Raw genomic sequence first — 22077 nt, 5'->3', positions numbered from 1 at the left:
CACCATCCATTCTTATCACAACCATGGCATCCAAAGAGGCTATTCCCATGCATTGTTGGCGTTGTTTTAGTTTAACCCCCAATCCCTGGGTGAAATTGGTGACTGACATGATACAAAATTATTAGCCCCAATTTAAACACCACCATTGAATGACATGACAGAGGAACTCAACTCCTAAAAGGTTAGATTAGAATATTTGTTTGGCAGTTTTAGAACTCCAATCAAGCCAGAGTTGCATGAGAGAGTCCAGGCCGGAGCGTTGCATGGGAATGGTCCCAAAGGTGGGTAAAATTACAAAGGTTGGAAAGTGGTGACAAGGTTTGGAAAGTGTGACAAGTTGGTGGTAAGATACATTTTTCTTATGTGAGAAGGAAGCAAAGTGGGTGGCACATGTGAATCATGGAGGGGGATTGTTTGACGTCACCCCCCCCCCCCCCCCCCCCCCAAAAAAAAAACAACAACGAAGGGAACTGACCTGTCCGAAGGGACAGTTGCCCCATGAGAGAAATTTGGTTGAAAGGGAACTCCAACTGTCTTGTGATGGAAGCGTGGAAACTTGGAAGGGGTCCACGGTAAACCCACACCACCTCTCGCCTCCCCCTCTAAATCTCTCTCTCGGTAAACCCACATCACCTCTCGCCTCCAGCTCTCTTCTCTCTAAAATCTCTCTCTCTCTCTCTCTCTTCATTTCATCACACCCCAAGCTCCCTCTCTCGTGACAGTCCATCTCTCTCTTTCTTTTGTGGATTCTGTGGATCCTTTCCCCTTTAGTTTCTCAGCATTCCATCTCTCTCTACTAGCTCCATACACTCTCTCTTCCATTCATCACAGTGCATCCCATCTTCAGTAAGTAATGTGATCCTACTCTGCGCTCTGCGCTCTAGCTCTCTGTCTCTCTCTCTCCCCTTCTCTTTCTCTCTCTTTCTCCCCTTCTCTCTCTCTCTCTCTCTCTCTCTCTCTCTCTCTCTCTCTAGTCTGCTGTCATTAATGGATCCTCTTTTCCGGTTTCATCACAGGTACATAGCCTCCCCTTTTGCTCAGCCTTACTTTTGTATCGCTGCCACGGGTCCCCCCCCTCCGAGTCTCTCCCTTCTTCTGCATTGTGGGTTCTAGGATCTCGTTGTCTTGCTACGATGTACCTTCTTTTCTCTGCATGATAAACCTCTCTGCAGTCATGGGTATTATTTCTTGCTACCATCTTGGTGCTCTCACTTCGGGTTTAGCTCATTGATCACCTTTTAGCTTCCTGTCAGAATGCCCAAAACGCTATTAAATCTGCCTCTTTACTGCTACCTTCATCTGCAGCTGTGATTTGAATACAAGTGCACAGAGATGTCTTACTTTAACTGGAACAATTTAGGGGAAGTTGCCACTGTAGCACAGCTCACTGGCCTAGACTCTGTCAAGATCATAGCTCTGATTGTGAAGGCGGCCAACAATGCGCGGATGCACGAGAAGAACTGCAAGCAGTTTGCACAGCATCTCAAGCTCATTGGCAATCTGCTGGAGCGGTTGAAGCTGTCAGATCTGAAGGAGTGGCCTGAAACTCGTGAGCCGCTAGAGGAGCTTGAAGAGGCCCTCAAGAGAGCTTATCTCCTTGTGAACAGCTGCAAAGACAAGAGTTACCTGTATCTGCTTGCCTTGGGCTGGACCACAGTTTCCCAGTTCAAAGAGAGGCAAGCGGAGATCGACAGATTAGTTGGATTAATCCCCCTCATCACTCTTGTGGACAATAACCGGGTGAGTAGTTTGCTGTTCATCTTCTTGCCATGTTCACTTGTCTTTTTCTATGTTGTAAAGCCAGTGTGTCATGCACTACTACCAGAACCTTTGATGACATAATGCACTTGGGGCTTTTGATGGGATTTAGTACCTTGGACATGAAAAACATGGCTCTCTATGGAACATTATCACTAACTATGCAAGCATTTGCTTTGGCTACAGGCAGTGCACATGCAAAACTAAAAAGTGTGCTGCAAGGACAACCTTGCTATCATCACTGCACATGTCTAGAATGATTCTTCTTTTAAGTGCTTGGGTGAGTGAGTGTGATAGTTGAAACAAACAAGACCTGAAATATGTATGAGCTTAAAAGGGGACAGAGCCCAACGCTTAAAAAACTTTTACTAGCCAGAGATCCCTTGCAATGTCAGTAGCTGTTTGAAGACGAGAGATTCAATGGCTAGAATGAGACAAATCACTACCTTAGAAATCATGTATGAGCCCTTTAACATCCGTGAGGCTAGAGGATTATAAATGTGTGATTTTTGCAAAGATTGGGTGCCTCACTTCATATCTCATGGCCATGTGGTGGTATTGGCGATGGTCTCCACCTCTGCAGGATGCACCAATTCTCACTAACGATTTGGCTTAAGTAAGCAATCTTCTCAATCCTTTCTTATGATATGCACAGATAGGCAACCCTCACCACCATGAAGAAACTCTGACAATGCCCTGTGACAAAATGAGTGGCTGCTCAAAATCAGGCTGAGAAGAATATCCAACATCATTAGTTTTTTGTATACTAGAATGCCATCATTTGAATCAATGAAAACTGGCTAAGTAACATAGTTGTCTAATTGTGTCTATGTACAAAGATTTATGTAGCTAGGGATGCAGGGTTGAGCATGATCAAGTTGATGAAGGTGCAAAACGGTAGCGTGAGGACGTGGTGATGGCAGTCATAACACAATGGCAACTGTACAGCTGCAAAGGGCTGCACAAAACAACTCAAAAACGTTGCCACAAGCTCTTGATCTGATGGTTAGGTGTGGCATGAGGCAAAATATATGATTAAACATGGCCCAAGAAATATGGACAAGCATTTCATATACTAGAATGCTGTCAATGAACCTAATGACAACTTGCAAAGTAGCATTTCTGTCAAAATGTCTGCGTTCTAGGGTTAGTCATGTTCCATCACTTCATGTGTCACAAAATTCCTTACAGCTTCTATTTTCTATGTTTATGTGTGGCATGTGGAGTCTAACATGACATACATGTATGGCTGGTGTAGCCTGACATGGTGTGTCTGAGTGGCATATGGAGCTTGACATGACAGTACATGTATGGCTGGTGTAGCCTGACATGATAGTACATGTGTGGCTTGTGGGGCTTGACATGGTGTACATGTATGGCCATGGAACCTGACATGATGAAAGTCTCTGGAACTAGCTATCTTGAAGATCTTGTGTATTTATGTTCTGGGAAGGTTTTGGAAGGATCACGAGCCCTGGACATTTTATCAGATACAACTGAGTAGATGGGTGTTTCTTCCAATATAATTGCGCTCATGTGTGTGCATGACTTTGATTTTAACTTTGGATGACTTGTCTTGTTTGCCTCGACAATGCCTGAGATTTCTGCCTGTGTTGTCCATGGGGCCGGGGACACCTGGGCACCCTGTGGATGTGTATGTGCACACCTGTTTGGGATTGACGGTCTACATGTGTTTTGCAGGTGGTAAGTATTCCCAAAAACTCAATTTACAGCTTTATGAGTTCACATGTTAATAATTATGGATGTAGGTTCACACTCACTTATAAGTGACCGGACAACTTATAAGTGAGTACTCATTGAGCAGGACTTATTTAATACATGTGGCGGCCAAGACCGGGCACTGGATATTGTTTGGACTCCCTTCATGTAGGCGCCCCTTTTTGGACCAAAAAAAGCACATGTGTGGGCTATTTTCAGCGGGGAAGCCTCTATTATTGAGAAAAACTCCAGATTGGAGGGGGGTGCATGCTTTTCAGGAGTGCATGAGGGCTGGTCGGCTGGTTTTCAGCTTGTTGGCAAGTTTCTACAGCCATCCATCGCGACTGAAGTTCACCGGATGCATGGGAGAAGTTGGCCGACTCCTTCTGCATGTTCTCCACTATGGCTGGTGGATTTACAGCTTGAATAGAGGCTGGACAGAGGTTAAAACGAGGGAGGAAGAGTTGGTCGTGGGCTTCTAGACAGTTTTCCTTCCGACTGGAGGTTTGCAGGCTTGTGCACAACTGCTGGTCGCTTTCTTCTGTGGCTACTGAGGGCTGGTCGACTGCTGAAAACAGCCTTTGAGGGCTGGTCGACTTGCTTTATGAGCCAGACAGGAGGAAGATGATGATGTTGAGTTGTCTTGGGCTGATGTGGGAGTGCTATGGGCTGTCCATAGTTGTCCTGCATGTGCTTGATGCCGGGAATGCTCACTTGTGCTAAAATTGTTAGCAAATTCAGATATTGTGATGTTTTTCTTGTTTTCATATAGTATTGGAAGAAATAGGTGCGCCAGTGGTGAACCCTGGGCACCCGCAAAGTTGTACTGGAAGCAGACTCCTTTATGGTAATCTAACCATAAAGAGGGGGGGGGGGGGCAGCCCATTTTCTGGACCCTAGTGTGGTATACTGTGCAGCTTTGTCATCTTGTTTTATATGGTATGCATATGTGTATTTTCAGATTTCATGATTGATTAGATTTTCCATGTTCAGTTGCCCCTTCCGTTTACATTGGTATCAGAGCTTGGCTTTCTACACAGTTGTGCCTAATATGATGCTGGATATGGCTGTAAGGAGTCATTATCCGTGAGAGAAGGTTGGGATTCTGAGGTAGCCCTCGTCTTATTGTCGCGTCTCGAATGAGGTTACCTTTGGTTTAAGCGGCAGTGAGCGTGCGGAAAGACTTCGTGGCCCTCCTGTTTGTGTAGTGGCACTATTGCACCCTTGCAGTCTATTCGGTATCATACTTGGGAAACTGGTAGAGAGCGATTCCGTGGCACGGAAAATTCTTTTCTTTCTGAAAAGCTGAAAGATACATTATGGCTAGCCAGTCTGATCATTCTGTGGAGGATTCTATCACCCGTATTCGCCACATGCGGGAAGAAGATAGAGATAGGGATCATGTTGGGGCTTTGGCGGGTAACGATCCACCGTTATCTGACAGGGCCAAGGATCAGCAAGATATTGATGCCTTCATGATTGAGCTCGAAGAGCTTCGTGCTTTGCAAAGAGATCTTGATGTGGTCACTTTTGATGCAATTGCCCAACAGATGGGAATCAACAAACCTCGAGAGTTGGCTGTTGCTTATCTAAAAAGCCGTGGGGCGAAGTTGTTTCTGATGATGAGGGCAAGTGGGTCTTCACACGGCAGCCTCACAGGCTATCCCGTGAAGGGAATTCCGATGATGTTGTGAGAGGGCATGCAGGCCGCATCGGTGATGTGAGAGGACATGCAAACCGCACCAGTGATTTAAGAGGGCATGCAGCCCGAGCAAGTGATGTAAGTAGGCATGCAGCCCGAGCAAGTGTTTTGAGGGGGCTTGCAGCCCATGCAACAGATTTGAGGGGGCATGCAGCCCGAGGAGATGATGTACATCGATAGCCACCTAAGTTTATGTCTCATAAGTCCAAGGATGCAAAAGGGGGCTTTGAAAAGAAGCCGGGGGATAAAAAGGATGATCCTAAGCTATCCAGATAGTATATCTTTGATTGCATGAGAGAGGGGAAGTGTTTCTCATGTGGGAGCAAAGATCACATGAAAGCTCAATGTCCCTAGAATCTCAAAAAGAATAACGTGCAGGATGCTAAACCAAGTGTGAATGTTATACCCGATGTTCAGGGTAACATTGCACATGAACCAAAGAGCAGGATTTTATGCAAAGCTTGGGGCAAGTTAAAGGACCAAACAACTTTATTCTTTTTTGATAATGCCTCAACAGATAACTTTATATCCATACAGAGGGCTGTTGCTCTTGGGTTAAAGCGTGAGGAATTGGACATGGACTTTCATGCAGATGCTGCCTTTGAGGGCAAGGAAGTTAAGGTCCCTCCCATCATTGGGAAGCTTCGCATACAGATTCAGGGATATTTGGATCATGAAGACTTCCTCGTGGCACCACTTACAGGATGTGATGTGTTACTTGGGATGTCTTGGCATTACCGTTTGGATCCGAAGATTTTGCACAAAGAAAAGAAAGTTATGGTTACTCATAGGGGTAGGGAAGTTTGTATTGATGCGGGTACTTCTGGGAGTACCATACCCGTTGTAAGCCATATATCTATTTCAAAGGCAATAAAGAGATCAGCTTGTTCTTACTTGGTCTTTGTACGTGATAATGTTGAGCATGATGCTGTAGCTGCCGTAGATCAAGATAAGATTGATTTCTTAAGTGAATATGTTGATTGTTTTGCCGATTCACTTGCAGGACAGTTACCTCCAGAGAGACCAGAGGATCATTGTATTGACATAATCCCTGGGAGCTCTCCTCCTAACCGACCTCCTCATAGGGTGAGTGCTGCCCAATAGGAGGAAATCATGACTCAAGTAAATGATTTACTTGAGAAGGGGTTGATAAGGCCAAGTTCTTCACCTTATTGTTCTCCAGTTTTACTTGTGCAGAAAAAGAATGGGACATATAGGATGTGTGTTTATTATAGGGCCCTTAACAAGATTACTATCAAGAACAGGTTTTCGATTCCCCGAATCGATGATATTCTTGATAAACTTGAGGGAGTTGCTTGTTTCAGTGCATTGCTCTTAGAGTGGTTACCATCAAATTCGAGTGGTACCTCAAGATGTGTACAAAACGGCTTTTCAAACATCATTTGGATTATATGAGTATTTGGTTGTGCCATTTGGACTTACGAGTGCTCCCGCCACTTTCAATAGAATGATGGACATAATTTTTAGACCTCACCGCAAGTTCATAGGAACTTTCTTTGATGATATTATCATTTTCTCAAAGAGTGAGGCTGAGCATAAAGAGCATCTTGCCATTGTTTTTGAAGAGCTAAGGAAACATAAGCTTTTCATCAATGGGAAGAAGAGTGAATTCTTCTTGTCAGAAATTCACTATTTAGGGCATATTGTTTCCAAGGATGGAGTACGCATGGATCCCGTAAAGATTCAAGCAATCAAGGATTGGCCAGAACTGTAGAATGTGCATCAAGTTAGGAGCTTTATTGGTTTATTCTCGTACTATCGTCGATTCATTTGACACTTTGCTTTCTTAGCTTCACCGTTACATGATCTAACGAAGAAGAAAGTAGCATTCTGTTGGTTGGAACCCGAAAAGCAGCTTTTCAGAAGTTAAAGAATGCCATCATATCAGGGCCAGTTCTTATTATTCCAGATTTGCATAGGTCTTTTGTGGTCGAGTGTGATGCATGTGGAGATTGCTTAGGGGTTGTTTGAACTAAGAGAGACATGCAGTGGCTTTTGAAAGCCGCCACCTACAACATGCGGAATTGTATTTGCAGGTTTATGAGAAAGAGTTGTTGGCCGTTATTCATGCCCTTCAAACATGGAAGCATTATCTTTTGGGGGCTGAATTTATGGTAAAAACGGACCACGAGAGTTTACGGCACTTTCTTACACAGCCTAAACTCTCGGAAAAGCATCTAAGGTGGGCAAACTTCTTGTCCCATGTTTCATTTTCAGATTTTGCATACCCCGGATAAGAAGAATTTAGTGGCGGATGCTTTGTCACGCAGGCCACAAGTGCATGCCGTAACTACCGCCTTCCACCAGGACTTATTAAGGATGCCAGATATGTATGCTTTAGACACAGATTTCAGCTTATTTGGGCTGCTTTGAATCATGGTACTGCTGTCCCATCTTATTCGATTAGAGATGGGTTTTTGATGATGCAGAATCGTATTTGTGTAGTGCGTGAATTACGCCAAAAGGTTATGGAAGAGTGTCATGCTTCGCCATATGCAGCCAGAGCATATGGCAAAGTTGTTCTTAGCTCAGATTTTCAAACATCATGGCATGCCCAAGTCTATTGTGGGGGATAGAGATCCTCGGACTACCAGTTTATTTTGGCGGGCATTGTTTGACAATATGGGCATAAAGTTGAGTTTTTCATCGGCCTATCATCCTCAGACGGATGGTCAGAGTGAAATAGCAAATTCAGCTGTGCTTGATTTGCTCAAATGTTATGTATCTGAGCAGAAGTCAGGTTGGGAAAAGTATTTATCATTGGTTGAATTTGCATACAATAACACTGCATTCTTTAACTAATAAGGCTCCATTTGAGAGTCTATGGCAAGGTGGTCTTCCACCTATCTTACGAACAAAAGATGAAATCTTTGCAGCAGATGAGTATGTTCGTGATTTGGATACTGCGTTTGCACAGGTTTGGACAGGCATAGAAAGATCTCAAGCTAAGCAGAAATAGGCAACTGACAAACATAGGCGAGAGGTGGTTTTCAAAGGAAGGTGATTGGGTATTACTAAAGTTTGAGAAAGCAAGTCTTCGGAAGCGGCCAGGTAAGGAAGGCCGGTTTCCTAAGCTTTCAAACAGGTATTACGGGCCATTCCAAATTTTGCAGAAAATAAATGAAGTGGCATATAGATTGGTATTGCCGGATCACTGGAAAATCCACAATGCCTTTCATGTCAGTTTGCTAAGGCCTTATGTGGGACCACCTCTTATGGAACCAGTTTTGGAAGATCCACCTGAAGTGGATGAACTTGAGCAGGTATTGCAACCCGAGTAGATAGTTTTTCATAAAGAGCGTAAGCATGCAGGTGGCAAGCTAGTACGCAGGTGAAGGCCTACTTGGAAGCTTTTCAGTTGCGGTCAACAGCATAGAATTCGGGGGGAATGTCACAAAATTCCTTACAGCTTTTATTTTTCTACTGTTCATGTGTGGCATGTGGAGCCTGACATGACATACCTGTATGGCTAGTGTAGCTTGACATAGTGTGTGTGTGGCGTATGGAGCCTGACATGACAGTACATGTATGGCTGGTGTAGCCTGACATGATAGTACATGTGTGGCTTGTGGGGCCTGACATGGTGTACATGTATGGCCATGGAGCCTGACATGATGAAAGTCTCTGGGACTAGCTATCTTGGAGATCTTGTGTATTTTTATTCTAGGAAGGTTCCAGAAGGATCATGAGCCCTGGACATTTTATTGGATACAACTGAGCAGATAGGTGTTTCTTCCAATATAATTGCACTCATGTGTGTGCATGACTTTGATTTTATCTTTGGATGACTTGTCTTGTTTGCTTGGACAACGCCTGAGATTTTTGCCTCTGTTGTCCATGGGGCCGGGGATGCCTAGGCACCCTGCGGACGTGTATGTGCACACCTGTTTGGGACTGACAGGTGGTCTACATGTGTTTTGCAGGTGGCGAGTATTCCAAAAAACTCAATTTACAGCTTTATGAGTTCACATGTTAATAATTATGGATGTAGGTTCACACTCACTTATAAGTGACCGGACAACTTATAAGTGAGTACACATTGAGCAGGACTTATTTAATACACGTGGTGGCCAAAGACCGGGCACTGGACATTATTTGGACTCCCTTCATGTAGGCGCCCCTTTTTGGACCAAAAAAAGCACACGTGTGGGCTATTTTCAGCGGGGAAGCCTCTATTATTGAGAAAAACTCCAGATTGGAGGGGGGCGCATGCTTTTCAGGAGTGCATGAGGGTTGGTCGGCTGGTTTTCAGCCTGTTGGCAAGTTTCTACAGCCATCCATCGCGACTGAAGTTCACCGGATGCATGGGAGAAGTTGGCCGACTCCTTCTGCATGTTCTCCACTATGGCCGGTGGATTTACAGCTTGAATAGAGGCTGGACAGAGGTTAAAAAGAGGGAGGAAGAGCTGGTCGTGGGCTTCTAGAGAGTTTTCCTTCCGACCGGAGGTTTGCAGGCTTGTGCACAACTGCTGGTCGCTTTCTTCTGTGGCTACTGAGGGCTGGTCGACTGCTGAAAACAGCCTTTGGGTTGGTCAACTTGCTTTATGAGCCAGACAGGAGGAAGATGATGTTGAGTTGTCTCGGGCTGATGTGGGAGTGCTATGGGCTGTCCATAGTTGTCCTGTAGGTGCTTGATGCCGGGAATGCTCACTTGTGCTGAAATTGTCAGCAAATTTAGATATTGTGATGTTTTTCTTGTTTTCATATGGTATTGGAAGAAATAGGTGCGGCCAGTGGTGAACCTAGGGCACCCGCAAAGTTGTATTGGAAGTAGACCCCTATACGGTAATCTAACCATAAGGGGGGGGGGGGGGGGTCAGCTCATTTTCTGGCCCCTAGTGTGGTGTACTGTGCAGCTTTGTCATCTTGTTTTATTTGGTATGCATGTGTATTTTTAGATTTCATGATTGATTAGATTTTCCATGTTCAGTTGCCCCTTCCGTTTACATCATGCAGTCATGATCAAGTTGATGAAGGCACAAGGTTGCATTGTGGGAGTGAGGCGGTGGAAGAACCAACACAATGGCAATAGTACAGCTGCAAAGGGCTGCACAAAACAACTCGTGGCATGTCTTAATGGTATTGCTAATGCCTCCTCGATGGCAAAAAATCTGTGAACGGGGTCGATATGGCATCATTTGGTTGGAGTGGTTGGTGCATCGGTCAGCTCAAAAGGCACGACCAAGACCTCAAACTCCTCAAAAGGCATGTGAATATCTTTGTTGAAACACGATGAGGAATTAGTGTTACATGCCTGATGATTTATCATAGCAAGGGTTATGGAATCAAGGCCGAGTCATCGATTATATAGTTAAGGTCCAAGGAGCAAGTGGCTAGGTGGTAATTGCTTAAATAAGGCTCACGGGCAAGCCCCGCAAGGAGTTACTACTCTAGCATAGGCTAGGTAGGTCATCACTTGCAAGTGGTGAGAGTTTATGATGATGGTGTTTAAGGCTGACTGATTTATGCATGTGAGCTCGGGAGGTTAGTTGTAGAGGGACGATGCTGAGAAGTTTTCACCACCATGGCAAGATGCTAAGTGTAAGCAATGTTAACCCAAGGACACATTTGGTTGCTGATATCTCGTAAGCAAGTGGCTTTACCACTGTGAAAAGGCCTTAGTGTGTCAAGGGGTATTTAAACAAGGGTGGATTATTTTATTTCTATGCCATATTTTATTCTTATTTGCTACCTTCTTTGTTGCCTTCCTCTTTCTTTTAGTTGCCTTTCTTCCTATCAAAGTGAGATAGGTAAACCTAATATTGTACAAAGGAATTAAAACTGCCTTAAAGACTTATAAGGCCATACCTACTCATGTCCTTTAAGGATTTTCTTGTCATATAATTTGAATGAGCTACAATTTCCAAGAAAAATTCTTGTCCTTTTTGGGACTCCTGATTGGTTGAGATCTCCACCTTGCTTGGTGTGAAATCTCCATTTTGTAAATTTTTTCATACTTAATAGAAGTCTCCTTTTCAAATAAAAAAAAATATTATCCAATAATTGCACACCAACCTTGTCATAGGCCTACTTCATAATTGTCAAATCTATGAGTCTAGTGATAGAATGTGCAGCGGAAGAAGGGAAAGTGGAAACATAGGAGAGAGTGAGAGAGAGATGGAGAGGAGACATAGGTGAGAACCTGCTCTCAATATCTTCATCAAAAGGAATACATGTCCTGAGCAAGAGGGGAGAAAACCTCATCTGTGAGGGACTGCAGCAAACAATCCTAAGCAAGCAGTGAAGAATGAGGGAGGCAAGCCAGCTATATATATATGCCCATATGTAGGCAGCCGACTAGGGAATAAATCCTCCATGATTGGGAAAAATACCCAAGACTCCATAAAATGGGGAATAATATGAAAAAACATATGTGAGGGGTGACCAGCCCCTCTAGCTAACATGGTTAGTCCTAGAGGCTAAAATAGGACATCAAACAGGAAGCCAGCAAGAAGGGGATGATGGCCATTACGAGTTTCTCGTATTACCTTTTGGGTTAACCAATGCTCCAGCCACTTTCGAGCAAATGATGAACGATCTTTTTCGTGAACATTTGGGGAAATTTGTGGTGGTGTTCCTGGATGATATTTTGATATATAGTCGTACTCTTGAGGATCATGTCAGACACCTCACGATTGTCTTATCTATTTTAAGACAGAATCGACTATATGTTAAATTAAGTAAATGTGAGTTCTTTATGACAGAAATCATTACTTGGGACACGAGATCACTAGAGATGGATTGAGCATTGACTATGACCGAGTTCAGAAGGTTCTGGACTGGCCTATACCGCGGACAGTGAAACAACTTCGTTCTTTTCTCGGTTTTGTTGTTTTTCTTCGGAAATCTGTGCGGGAGTACTCTTAGCTCACACTACTGATGACCGATTTATTGAAAGGTCATGGACGTAAGTCAAATCAGCCTATCACTTGGAATAACGATTTGGATATGGCCTTCAAACTTTTGAAAGATAAAGTCAAGGAAGCACCTATCTTAGCATTACTTGATCCTATGTTCTTGAAACTGATGCCAGTGACTATGCTATCGAGGCTGCTCTATTTCAAGATGGTAGACTGGTTGCTTTTGAAAGCACCAGTAGATGAGTGAAAAGTTAGAGCCCATGAGTTATGGAGAGGTGGAGAGATTCTAGGCTTTATGGAGGAGGTTTAGGAGAAGATGTAGGAGATGCTTCCTAAGATCATACCCACGAGTTCCTTTGATGAATCAATGTACCTATGATGCCTATTTAAGAGGCTAATTAGTTAATACAAAAAGGTCTTGATTATGCTAATCACTCTTATGATTACATTAATCCATGTCTTAATAATATCTCTAGCTGAAGCTCATCATTATGCTTGACAATGATGCTTCTTGATCATTACGAGCCTCCATGAATTTGTCAGCTGCCACACCAATGGGCCGCGGCGAGATGGTGAAGTCTGAAATGAGCGGTATCGAGGAGAGAGATCCCATCAAGTAGTCCTCTGTACTGGCTCCATGTCTGAAGGGGTAGCAGGTGAAGGAACTGGAACCAAGCCACCGGGCTAGGCCATTGTAAATGACTAGTCCATGAGCCCCACCAAGGGCGAGAAAGTACTCCTTGTAGTCTGCGGAGGTCTCCATGTCCTGTGATGTCTGCTCCAGATCTGTGCCCACAATGTCCATCTCCTGATACATGGGGTGATCTGTCTCGAAGAGGGGTGCCTGTGCATTGGCAGTACGGGCATTGAAGCCTCCAGCAAGGAGGATATCCCCTAGGTTTGAGAATCTCATAATATCTTCATATAGTGGCAGGTATGGGGACTCCCCATTGGTGGAATATTTGGATAAAGATGGTGCAAAGTAGCACACGGCAAGGTAGATGTCACGGGCTTTCTGTGTACTGATCCTCACCCATATGAATTGTGCATCCTGAGAGAGAGAGAGAGAGAGAGAGAGAGAGAGAGAGAGAGAGAGAGAGGAGGAGTTCTGCTGTTGCCCCGCCGCCTCCGCCCTACTGTTGGTCCTTCCCTCTTGCTGGTCGTGCTCGCCAGTTCTTGTTCATAGTCGAGCTTCTGCTTCTGCCCTACCTCAGGGCGTGTGTGTGTGTGTGTGAGAGAGAGAGAGAGAGAGAGAGAGAGAGAGAGAGAGAGAGAGAGAGAGAGAGAGAGAGAGATGGGTAGAGGCGGATAGTCGCCATCAGCAGGCAGTCGTCACCCCCAGCAGATAGTCGCCATCAACAGGCCGTTCAGCAGAGATATGCTTGCCCTTTGTGTGATCGACATCCTTGCAGAGAAGACAACATACCGCCTTTCGTTAACAGTGGAGCTGCTTGCAACAAGAGGTATTGCTGTAAATACAGCAGGTACACTAGGGTTTCTAGCAAGTACTGCAGGTTCAGTAGGGTTTCCAGCAGGTGCTGCAGTACAGTAGGGGTTCCTCGAGGTACAATAGTTTCCACAAGTACTGCAGGTACAGAAGAGTTTCCAGCTGCCGGTACTGTAGGTACAGTAGGGTTTCTAGCAGGTGACTTGCAGGTACAGTAGGGTTTCAGCAGGTGGTACAGAAGAGTTTCCAGCCAGTACTGCAGGTACAGTAGGGTTTCAGCAGGTACTGCAGGTACAGATGAGTTTCCAGCCAGCACTGTAGCAGGTGCTGAATTTGGGTTTGAGAGAACGAGTTTTCTTTGCTTTTGTACATGGATTTGGATGATCCGGCTGCTGCTGTTGGCGACATGGCTGCCAATAGCCTTAACATGGATCTTATTGAGGAGATGATCGAGAAGGATGTGGGTTATGCTTCAGATGCCTCAGAGCAACAAAAACGTCAAAGGCTTGATGTTGATGTAAGCTATACTCCGGTGAATGTTGGAGAGAATGCAGAGGAAAGTTCTCAGGCACCTTCTCCGGAGTTTGCACGTTTGCTGCAGATCACTGGTGAGCTTCTGCAAGAATATGTGAAGGCAAATAGCGTGCAAATGGCTGCAGTGGATAATAGTGGTGTGGCTGATGTATGCATGGAGACTCCTTTGTTGCTACAACAGCTAGCAGATTTTCATGATCGTGTTGCTATCTTTTTCTTTACTGGGCGTATTCCATTGTTGCCTCGTCTTAGAGCATGGCTGGGCCGCTTGGTGTCGCCTCAGGCACTTGAGGAGATTTACGATGGTCCGAGAGGCTTTTATGAAATACTTTTTCGCACTTCGGAAGCCCGTAGGGCAGTCTTGGAGCAGGTGCCACTTTTTTTGGATGGGCAGTTGGTTCATGTGGTTCCGTGGAAGCCTATGTGGCAGAGTACCAAGATATGTTGCGCCAGGCTTGCCCAGTTTGGGTTGAAGTGAAACAATTCCCACCAATGTTTTGGCGTGTTTTACCAAGTCTCATGCGAGGTATCGGTGATGTCTTGGTGGTGCCTCGAATGACATCTAGAAACCGAAATCGTCTATGCATGTTGTGGAATACTGGGAGACCTAGGCCGACACATTTGGTGTCAATATGGTTGGGCTGCAACCTTTAATGTATGAATTGAGGTGGGATACATTTGCTGGCCACTGTTTCAAATGTGGTCAGATGGGCCACTTTGTCTCCGAATGTCCTAAGAAAGAACAAGTTGCTGCTACAAAGGATATCCTTGATGGGCAGTTGCCCGTGGAAGATGAGCATGATGCTCCTTCACATGATGCCCAACACATGGATGTACATGTGGATGTTCAGAATGAGGTTGAGCAGCCATGGGTGGAAGTACGTGGTAAAAAGACACGATTTGTTGCCCCGCGGGGGGATTTCTCAGATGCTGTTTGGCGGGGGCCTTTGCGTGCTCTTCAGGGGCCCTTACATACATATGCTCGTCGCCCTTTGGGTTCAGGTGCCCAGCAACAGACCAGGATTGAGAGGCCGGGAGGCCAACTTTCTCAGGGTACAGGGCCTCTTGGGGTGGATAGAGTAGAACGCTATCCTATTAGAAATTGCCTAACAAAAGAAGCACAACAACAATTGCCTCTTGTGTTTGGTTCGAAGGGTGAGGTCATCTCGCCATGGGATGGTCATTACCCTTTGACACGTGCTCGGGAACTCCAAGGGCAATCTGAGATCACAAATACCATGTCTAAAAATGCAATGCTTCAAAAGGTTCGTGATTTGGCAGATTGTCCGGGGCCTAGTACACGGCCTTGTTGATTCCTTTTCTGGGAAGGCTTATGAAAATTGTACAATGGAATGTAAAGGGTATTTCTTCGCGCCAAAAGCAGTTCAGGCTTTGGCGTACAACTTTTTGTCATGGTTGGGATGTTTTGTGTGCAGTTGAACATAAGCAGCATAAGTTGGCTGGCAAAGCCTATGTATATAAGGGATTTCATGTTTTCTACAGCGGACATCCTGCTTCGCAGTCAGGTGTTATGTTTGCTGTTCGTTCGCAGTTTCAGCCTTCTCTTGTGATTCAAGATGTTCATGGAAGATTTCTAGTGATACAGATTGTTTGGGATGATACGCCTTTATGGTTGTTAGGGGTGTATGCTCCAAATAATGCTCGTGCACGCCGTTTGCTGTGGAATGACTTGTGTGCTCTTTCAATCTCTCATCCTGGCTTTGTGATGGGGGACTTTAATATGTGTGTCTCCAGGGAGCAAGCCACGTCGCCTCATTCTGTAATGGATGGCCCGGAGAGAAAGGCGTGGGAAGCTTTTGCAGCAAGGTCGCTAAAACAAGACATGTGGTCTTGGTTGCATTCAGATGAAAGGGGTTACACTTATGCCTCACAACAGTTTCGGGGCACTTATGCTAGATTGGATAGGATGTATATTTTACATCAAGATCTCTTTTTGCCAGAGGTTCTTACTATGATGGTTGATCAGCAATAGGTTTTGTCAGATCATTGGCCGCTTGTGTTTGAAATGGTCTATCATCCTGTGGATGCATATAAAGGCTTGTTGGGACGCTTGCCTTTGCGCTTAAATCACACTTTTTTGGAGCATGAAGTTTTTGATGTTTATATGCGTCAGTTGATACGACATTTCTTCACAAGAGTGTCCATGGCTGATTATCATGCTTGGCCAGTGTTCCTTACCAACACTCGGAAATTAGCACGTCATTATGGTCTTGCTAATGCCTCTATACAAAAACAGCATGTGGCCCTCCTTGAGTCGCTTTTAAAGGGCTTGCAGGCGTTCATGTTTACTGACTCTATGGATGCTGAAGTTGCGGATGCCATAGAATGGCTGAAAAAGGAGCTATCTAGGGTGCAGGAAGCACAATATGTTCGCTTTAAACTACTTGCACGACTTGATGCTTTGCGGGATGCTAACTGTCAATCTCATCGCTTCTATGATAAGTTGCATCAAAAACATATGCGTGAGAATATTGTTAGGCTGATGGATGCCAAAGGCAACCTTGTTACTCAACCTTCTGAGGTTATTCAGCATTGCATCAGGTTTTATGAAGATTTGCTTGCCCCTCGAGAGGATGTCTCACCGGCTGTCCTGGCTGCAAGGGAGTCATTGTTTGCTGAAGTACGATATCAAGTTGACCCTGATGTGGCGGTTCAGCTTGATGCTCCTGTTACTCAAGGGGAAGTGGAAGCTGTTCTCTCCAAACTTCCCATGGGAAAGAGCCCTGGTTGGGATGGTTTGACAAATGAGTTTTTCCGAAAATATGCTGATCAGCTTGCAGAGCCTTTGACGCTTATTTGTCAAAGGGTTTGGGATGAGGGATATATGCTTGCCGATTGGAAGTTGGGCATACTTCGTTTGTTGCCCAAAGTCCCTTCGCCTACTTCTTTGGCTCAATGGCGCCCGATCTCACTTATGGGTATTATGTATAAAATCTTTACAAAGATTTTTGCCAATCGCTTGCAGAAGGTGCTTCCTACTCTTGTTCATCCGTATCAATATGGATTTGTGCATGGCAGGAATATTTTGCATAATATTCTTAATGTTCAAATTGGAGTGGATTATGCCAAGGCAAAGAAGCAAGAGATTGTGATGGTGCAGCTGGATCTTGAAAAAGCTTTTGATCATGTCAGCTGGTCTTTCCTTTCTCAGTTAATGACAGCCATGGGCTTTGGTCCCAAAATGGCTAATTTGGTGCATTTACTTGGCTCTGGCTCTATCACGCGGATTATGCTCAATGGAGGACTTTCGGATGGTATTTCTCTCACCCGTTCTCTCCGGCAGGGCTGTCCTCTTAGCCCTCTTTTCTTTGCCATTGCCACTCATCCTATGTTATCTCGCCTAGATGCTATGGCATCGCATGGTGAAGTGGTTGGTTTGCATCTCCCTCATGGCAAGCAATTGGTTGCTCAAGCCCTTGCGGATGATACTTTTATGTTTCTCAGGGCCGAAAAAGCCAATATAGATCGAGCAATGGAAGCTTGGAATAATTTTGCATTGGCTTCTGGACTGAAAATAAATTCATCAAAATCAGCCCTCATTGTATGCACGGAATTTGATCTTGAGGCATTAGGGTGGCAAGGCCGTGTGGTGCATACAGGAGACATTGTTCGTCATCTTGGATATCCGGTGGGTGTGGATGTGGACCCCCAAGCGCTTCTTGCTTGGATTTCTGCTCGGATCTCAGATAAATTTGTGTATTGGAAAGCTCAAGGGTGGCCTATGCATGTGAGGGTTAAGGTAGCTCAGGTTATTATGCTTAGCATGATTTCCTATTTTTTACCTTTGCTACCTTGGACGCACAAATCTCTCATCCGTTTGGTTGCTCCCATTCGGTTTATGCTGTGGAAGAGGCAAGGAAATATTATGGGTCAAACATGGATAGCTTGGAATCACATTACGACGCCCAAAAGAATGGGTGGGGCTGCTTTACTGGATGTCCGCTTGCATATGGTGGCGCGTAGGTGGGCGCTTTTTCAGGATATGTGTTTGCAAGAGCAGCCTTGGGTTTTCATGGCTCGTGACTTGATTGAGTTGGAGGGATTGTCACATGGGCGGACACGTGTGCAGGCTTCATGGTGGGACATTGTGAATGCGGCTCATCCTGTCCGTATTCGCTCATCACACATTTTATCGCATATTCTCCTTTCTTGGCATGAAGTTCTACGGTTGGCTCGGTGGGATCCTGGTCATGAAAGACTACTTTTGAACTCTTTGCAGTTCGAAACATTTGTGGAGTCGCGTGTCATTGTTTGGCCAGACAGAGATGCTTCACGCATACGACTCAACCGCATGGTCAGGCTAGGCTTGGTCAGAATCCGAGATGCTGTGATACCTGGTCGTGACAGGCCATATTCATTTCGTCGTATTCGGCAGCACTTTAGGGTTCCTCGGACATTTCAGCCACTATGGGCTGACATCATGCATGCAGTTGAGCCTTTTACTTCATTGCCTCGGCCATCTGCAGATCAGCCTTGGCTTGATTGGGCACTATGTAAATCTGGTGACTTGATATCACTCTCAGCTGACCAGGTCTATCATAAGCTTGTATCAGAGAAAGATTGGGTTTCAGCCAAGGCCAATAAGGTGTGGGGATTGCACAAGTCTAAATCATGGTGGCAGAAAACTCTTATGAGTGGTTGGCAGTCTAAACTCCCTTACCAAGGTAAGATTTTCATTTGGAGGATGTTGGTGGGAGGGTTACCTACACGGGATCAGCTGAGCCGTCGTAAAATTACACTGGCCTCTTGCTTCTTCTGCACGACATGCACTGAAACAGTTATGCATCTGTTCATGAGTTGTCCAGTGGCCCGTCAGATTTGGTCTTTTGTCTCTCGCGTTTGGGAGGCAGTAGAGAGGTCTACTGTTTCGGCTCATCAGTGGATATTTGGGATTTGTCCTCAAGTCATTACTTCAGACAGCCACCTTGTGATATTCCATTTCCTTAGATGGACAGGACTTTGGCATATTTGGACTACACGGAATGGGTTCATTTTTGATTCCTTGTCTGGAATACATGGGCACATTCTACGTATCCGCGGTTTGCTGCTTTGGCAGTTTTCTTCTCTTCTCTCAGCTCAGCTACTACTGGATGCAGATGTTATTTCCTTATGGTCTACGGCGGCTCGGCTGGCTCATCTTTGATGCTTCTATCTGGGATGCTTATTTGGCTAGGAGGCTTTCTTATTAGTGTACAGGTTTGCATGGTCATGATCCTTTAGAGGATCTTTTGTGGGGGTTTTGTTTGGGGCCATAGGTTCTGTGTGAGCCATGTGGCTGATGTACATTTTACATATAAATTAAAACACCATTTCACGAAAAAAAAAAAAGAGAGAGAGAGAGAGAAAGAGAGATCATCGCATCTTTCTTTAACTGCTCAATTGTAATTTCCAGGAACGCTTGCAAGCCATAGAAAAAGACAAGCGAGTGTATACCTTGGATGAAGAAGAGTTGAAGGTTCATGAGACAGTTTTAAAGACTGAGGTTACAGCAAAAGATGCCCGTATTCTGGAGAAATCTCTTTCTCGTAGCTATCCAGGTTTGAGTCTTGATGAAGTTCTCAAAGAAGAGAACAATAAGCTAAGATTGGAGCTCCAACAGGTGGAAGAAAGTTTTGAGATGGATCATGTTGATGTTATCCACCATCTTATAGATGTCACGGAGAGTGTTTTTCCTCGGAAGTGTAGCCTTCGGCATTCCAGCTCAAAGTCTAAATGCTCAAAGCATTTGGATGTGAAGAGAGAGGTTTTGGAAACGAGCCAAGACCAGTTAGAAGAAGGCTGTTATACTCTTGAGCAATCAGAGCCTATTTACTTTAAGGAATCGGGTTCTCCTCCTTCAAGGTACTGCATTTTTACCTCCAAAGTTGAACTTCAACTCTTCTATTCTGACATGCCATAATGTTCTCCTCTGTTTCCTAGGCTTAAGTGGTGCTGGGCGATTTTTTACAGGCAAGAAGAGGCATCATCATCTCCAAAACAAGAACCCTCTGCAAGGAGAACTTTGCAAGGCCTAGATACATGGCATAACAGTCTATTGGATTGCTGTATGGATCCTTATTTGTGTAAGTGCTAAGTGGTACACAAGACTCTGTCCATTGGATGCATGGTTGTAAAACAGAAAAATGATGATTTTGGTCATGATGTCAAAGTGAGGATCTAAAGTATCATCCAAATTTTACTTTCAGGTATATCCACTTGTATGTATCCATGTGGCACTTTTTCAGATATAGCAGCTTTCGCTTCAGATGGAAAAGTTTGTGAGTACAAGCTTGAATGTGATATAATTCTTTAACAGTTGAAGGGATGGGTATTTAATGATCTGTTACAATGCAGATTGTGAGTCTGGGTGATGGTTCAGGTTCTAGTTTTCTAAAAAGAATGATACTGATGTGGATTATTGTAAAGATCCTGGTATTCATGTGGTAGTGTTAGGAATTTCTGTCAAAAATTTTATTTGATTGATTGTGAAACAATACAAAATGGCCAAATTATGAATCAACTTGTGGTTTGAAAGCATGACATAGTAATAGGAGACGGCCTTTTCCTAGCCAAAAACAGGGAAACACTGTTTCTCTAGCGTTTCTGCTTCCTAACCTCCTCGTACATTTGTACTATGTAGAGCTAAAGAGATTCTGTTTCCTATCTGTTTTTCCTTTTCCTAGTTTCAGGCCATTTCTGGTTGCTTCTAAAAAGAGGAGCAAGCTGAAACCTTAATACCCATATGTCAGCCCAGATATCTTGTTGTAGTATATATGGGGACCTAGTGGAAGGCAATCTCTACTCCCACAGCGGGGGTGGGTCTGAATGCTGAGTTCAATTGATAGCTGTACCGGAAGAACTCAATGGCCATTTAGATTCTAGAAGTGGCAAAAGTTACACCTTTTTTTTCTCTAAGTGGGTACCTGTATCATCTTTATTTTTGCAATCTAGGAGCTCTTTAATACCCTCGAGGCTGGAATAATTGATGTGACAAGGGGGCAGCCCTGGTGTACTAGGAAAAAAATTGGCAAAGAACACCTCATTCACCTCATGTTCAAAGAAAGAGGAGACCGACATGATCAAGCATTGGCATCGGATTACCTGCTTTTTTGGCATGGCGTAGAAATCCTTCCAAATTTCACAAGCCTTTATCTTTGAGTGTACATCATGGACATTGTTAAATAGCACTAAAATACATTTATTCAGGGATAGGAGCGTCCTTGATAGCAACTTCATTTTTTTCAGTTTCAAGCCTGCATGATGACAGGATGGGGGGCAGCCAGGAGACCATTCATGGGCCGGAGCTCGCTGCCTGGGAGGAACTAGTGCTGCAGGTGAGAGGCCAGGATCCGTGGACTCTCCCGGAGTTTGGCAGGTTGCAGGGGAGTCTATCTTTTTCGCGCTCGGATAGACGGGCCACAGGAGTTAACCTTTCCCGCATCGACAGGTTTTACATTGATGAGTGGGCTTGTGATAGAGGTGGCACTGTGGGCATACTTGCAGGCTCCTCGTTTTTAGACCACTTTCCAGTGCTTCTCCAGATCGAGGACCCTACGAGAGGAGAGCGGGGCCAGAGCGTCCGGATTCCAGATTGTCTCATAGAGGAGCCCGAGATTGCGATCAGAGTTGAGCAGGTCTGGCAGGAGCTGCAGTTCAAGAGAGGAATGGCAGCCAGCGATCTTGCCAGTGGCTTGCAGGAGATCAGTCGGATGCTCAGACAGGCTGCCTTGGACCGTCTGGAGGCCTTCAGAGAGCAGGAGAGGAGCCTACGGAGGAGTCTAGCGTCCCTCCGTAGACTCCAGGAGAGGGATCCTACGAGCCCTTGGATCTCAGAGCAGATGGAGTCAGCTCGCACTGAGATCAGATCCATCGAGGAGAGGAGGGTGGAGTTCCGATTCCATGCTCGGGCTTCTTTCTGGACACAGGATGGAGACAGAGTGACTCGAGATTTCTTTGAGGCGACAGGGCCTCGCTTCAGACGAGAGGGTCTCAGGCGTCTTCGGCAGGCTGATGGCCAGGTTGTGGTGGATCCCCCC

General features: G+C 45.0%; 1 protein-coding gene across 2 annotated transcripts in view; it reads left to right on the top strand.

Annotated features, from left to right (window-relative positions):
* Nucleotides 1-599: 599 nt before the first annotated feature.
* The window catches only part of LOC147639859 (protein MID1-COMPLEMENTING ACTIVITY 1-like), a 76248-nt gene continuing 54770 nt past the window's right edge, over nucleotides 600-22077 (top strand). The window contains exons 1-4 of one of the 2 annotated variants that reach the window (XR_015262086.1): nucleotides 600-1740; nucleotides 19455-19903; nucleotides 20012-20124; nucleotides 20248-20319. Coding sequence is in view for 1 of the 2 variants with exons in the window: in XM_086774740.1 (XP_086630866.1) it covers nucleotides 1333-1740; nucleotides 19455-19903; nucleotides 20012-20124; nucleotides 20248-20319 (1042 nt within the window). In the remaining variant the exon portion in view is untranslated. The remainder of the gene's footprint in view (nucleotides 1741-19454; nucleotides 19904-20011; nucleotides 20125-20247; nucleotides 20320-22077) is intronic. The other variant, XM_086774740.1, reaches the window with a different exon arrangement.

Source organism: Cibotium barometz, chromosome 3, assembly GCF_041138505.1.
Source record: "Cibotium barometz isolate CiBa-2024 chromosome 3, ASM4113850v1, whole genome shotgun sequence".
NCBI lineage: Eukaryota > Viridiplantae > Streptophyta > Polypodiopsida > Cyatheales > Cibotiaceae > Cibotium > Cibotium barometz.
Note: the sequence above shows the minus strand (reverse complement) of the source record. Positions and strands in the feature narration are given on the sequence as shown.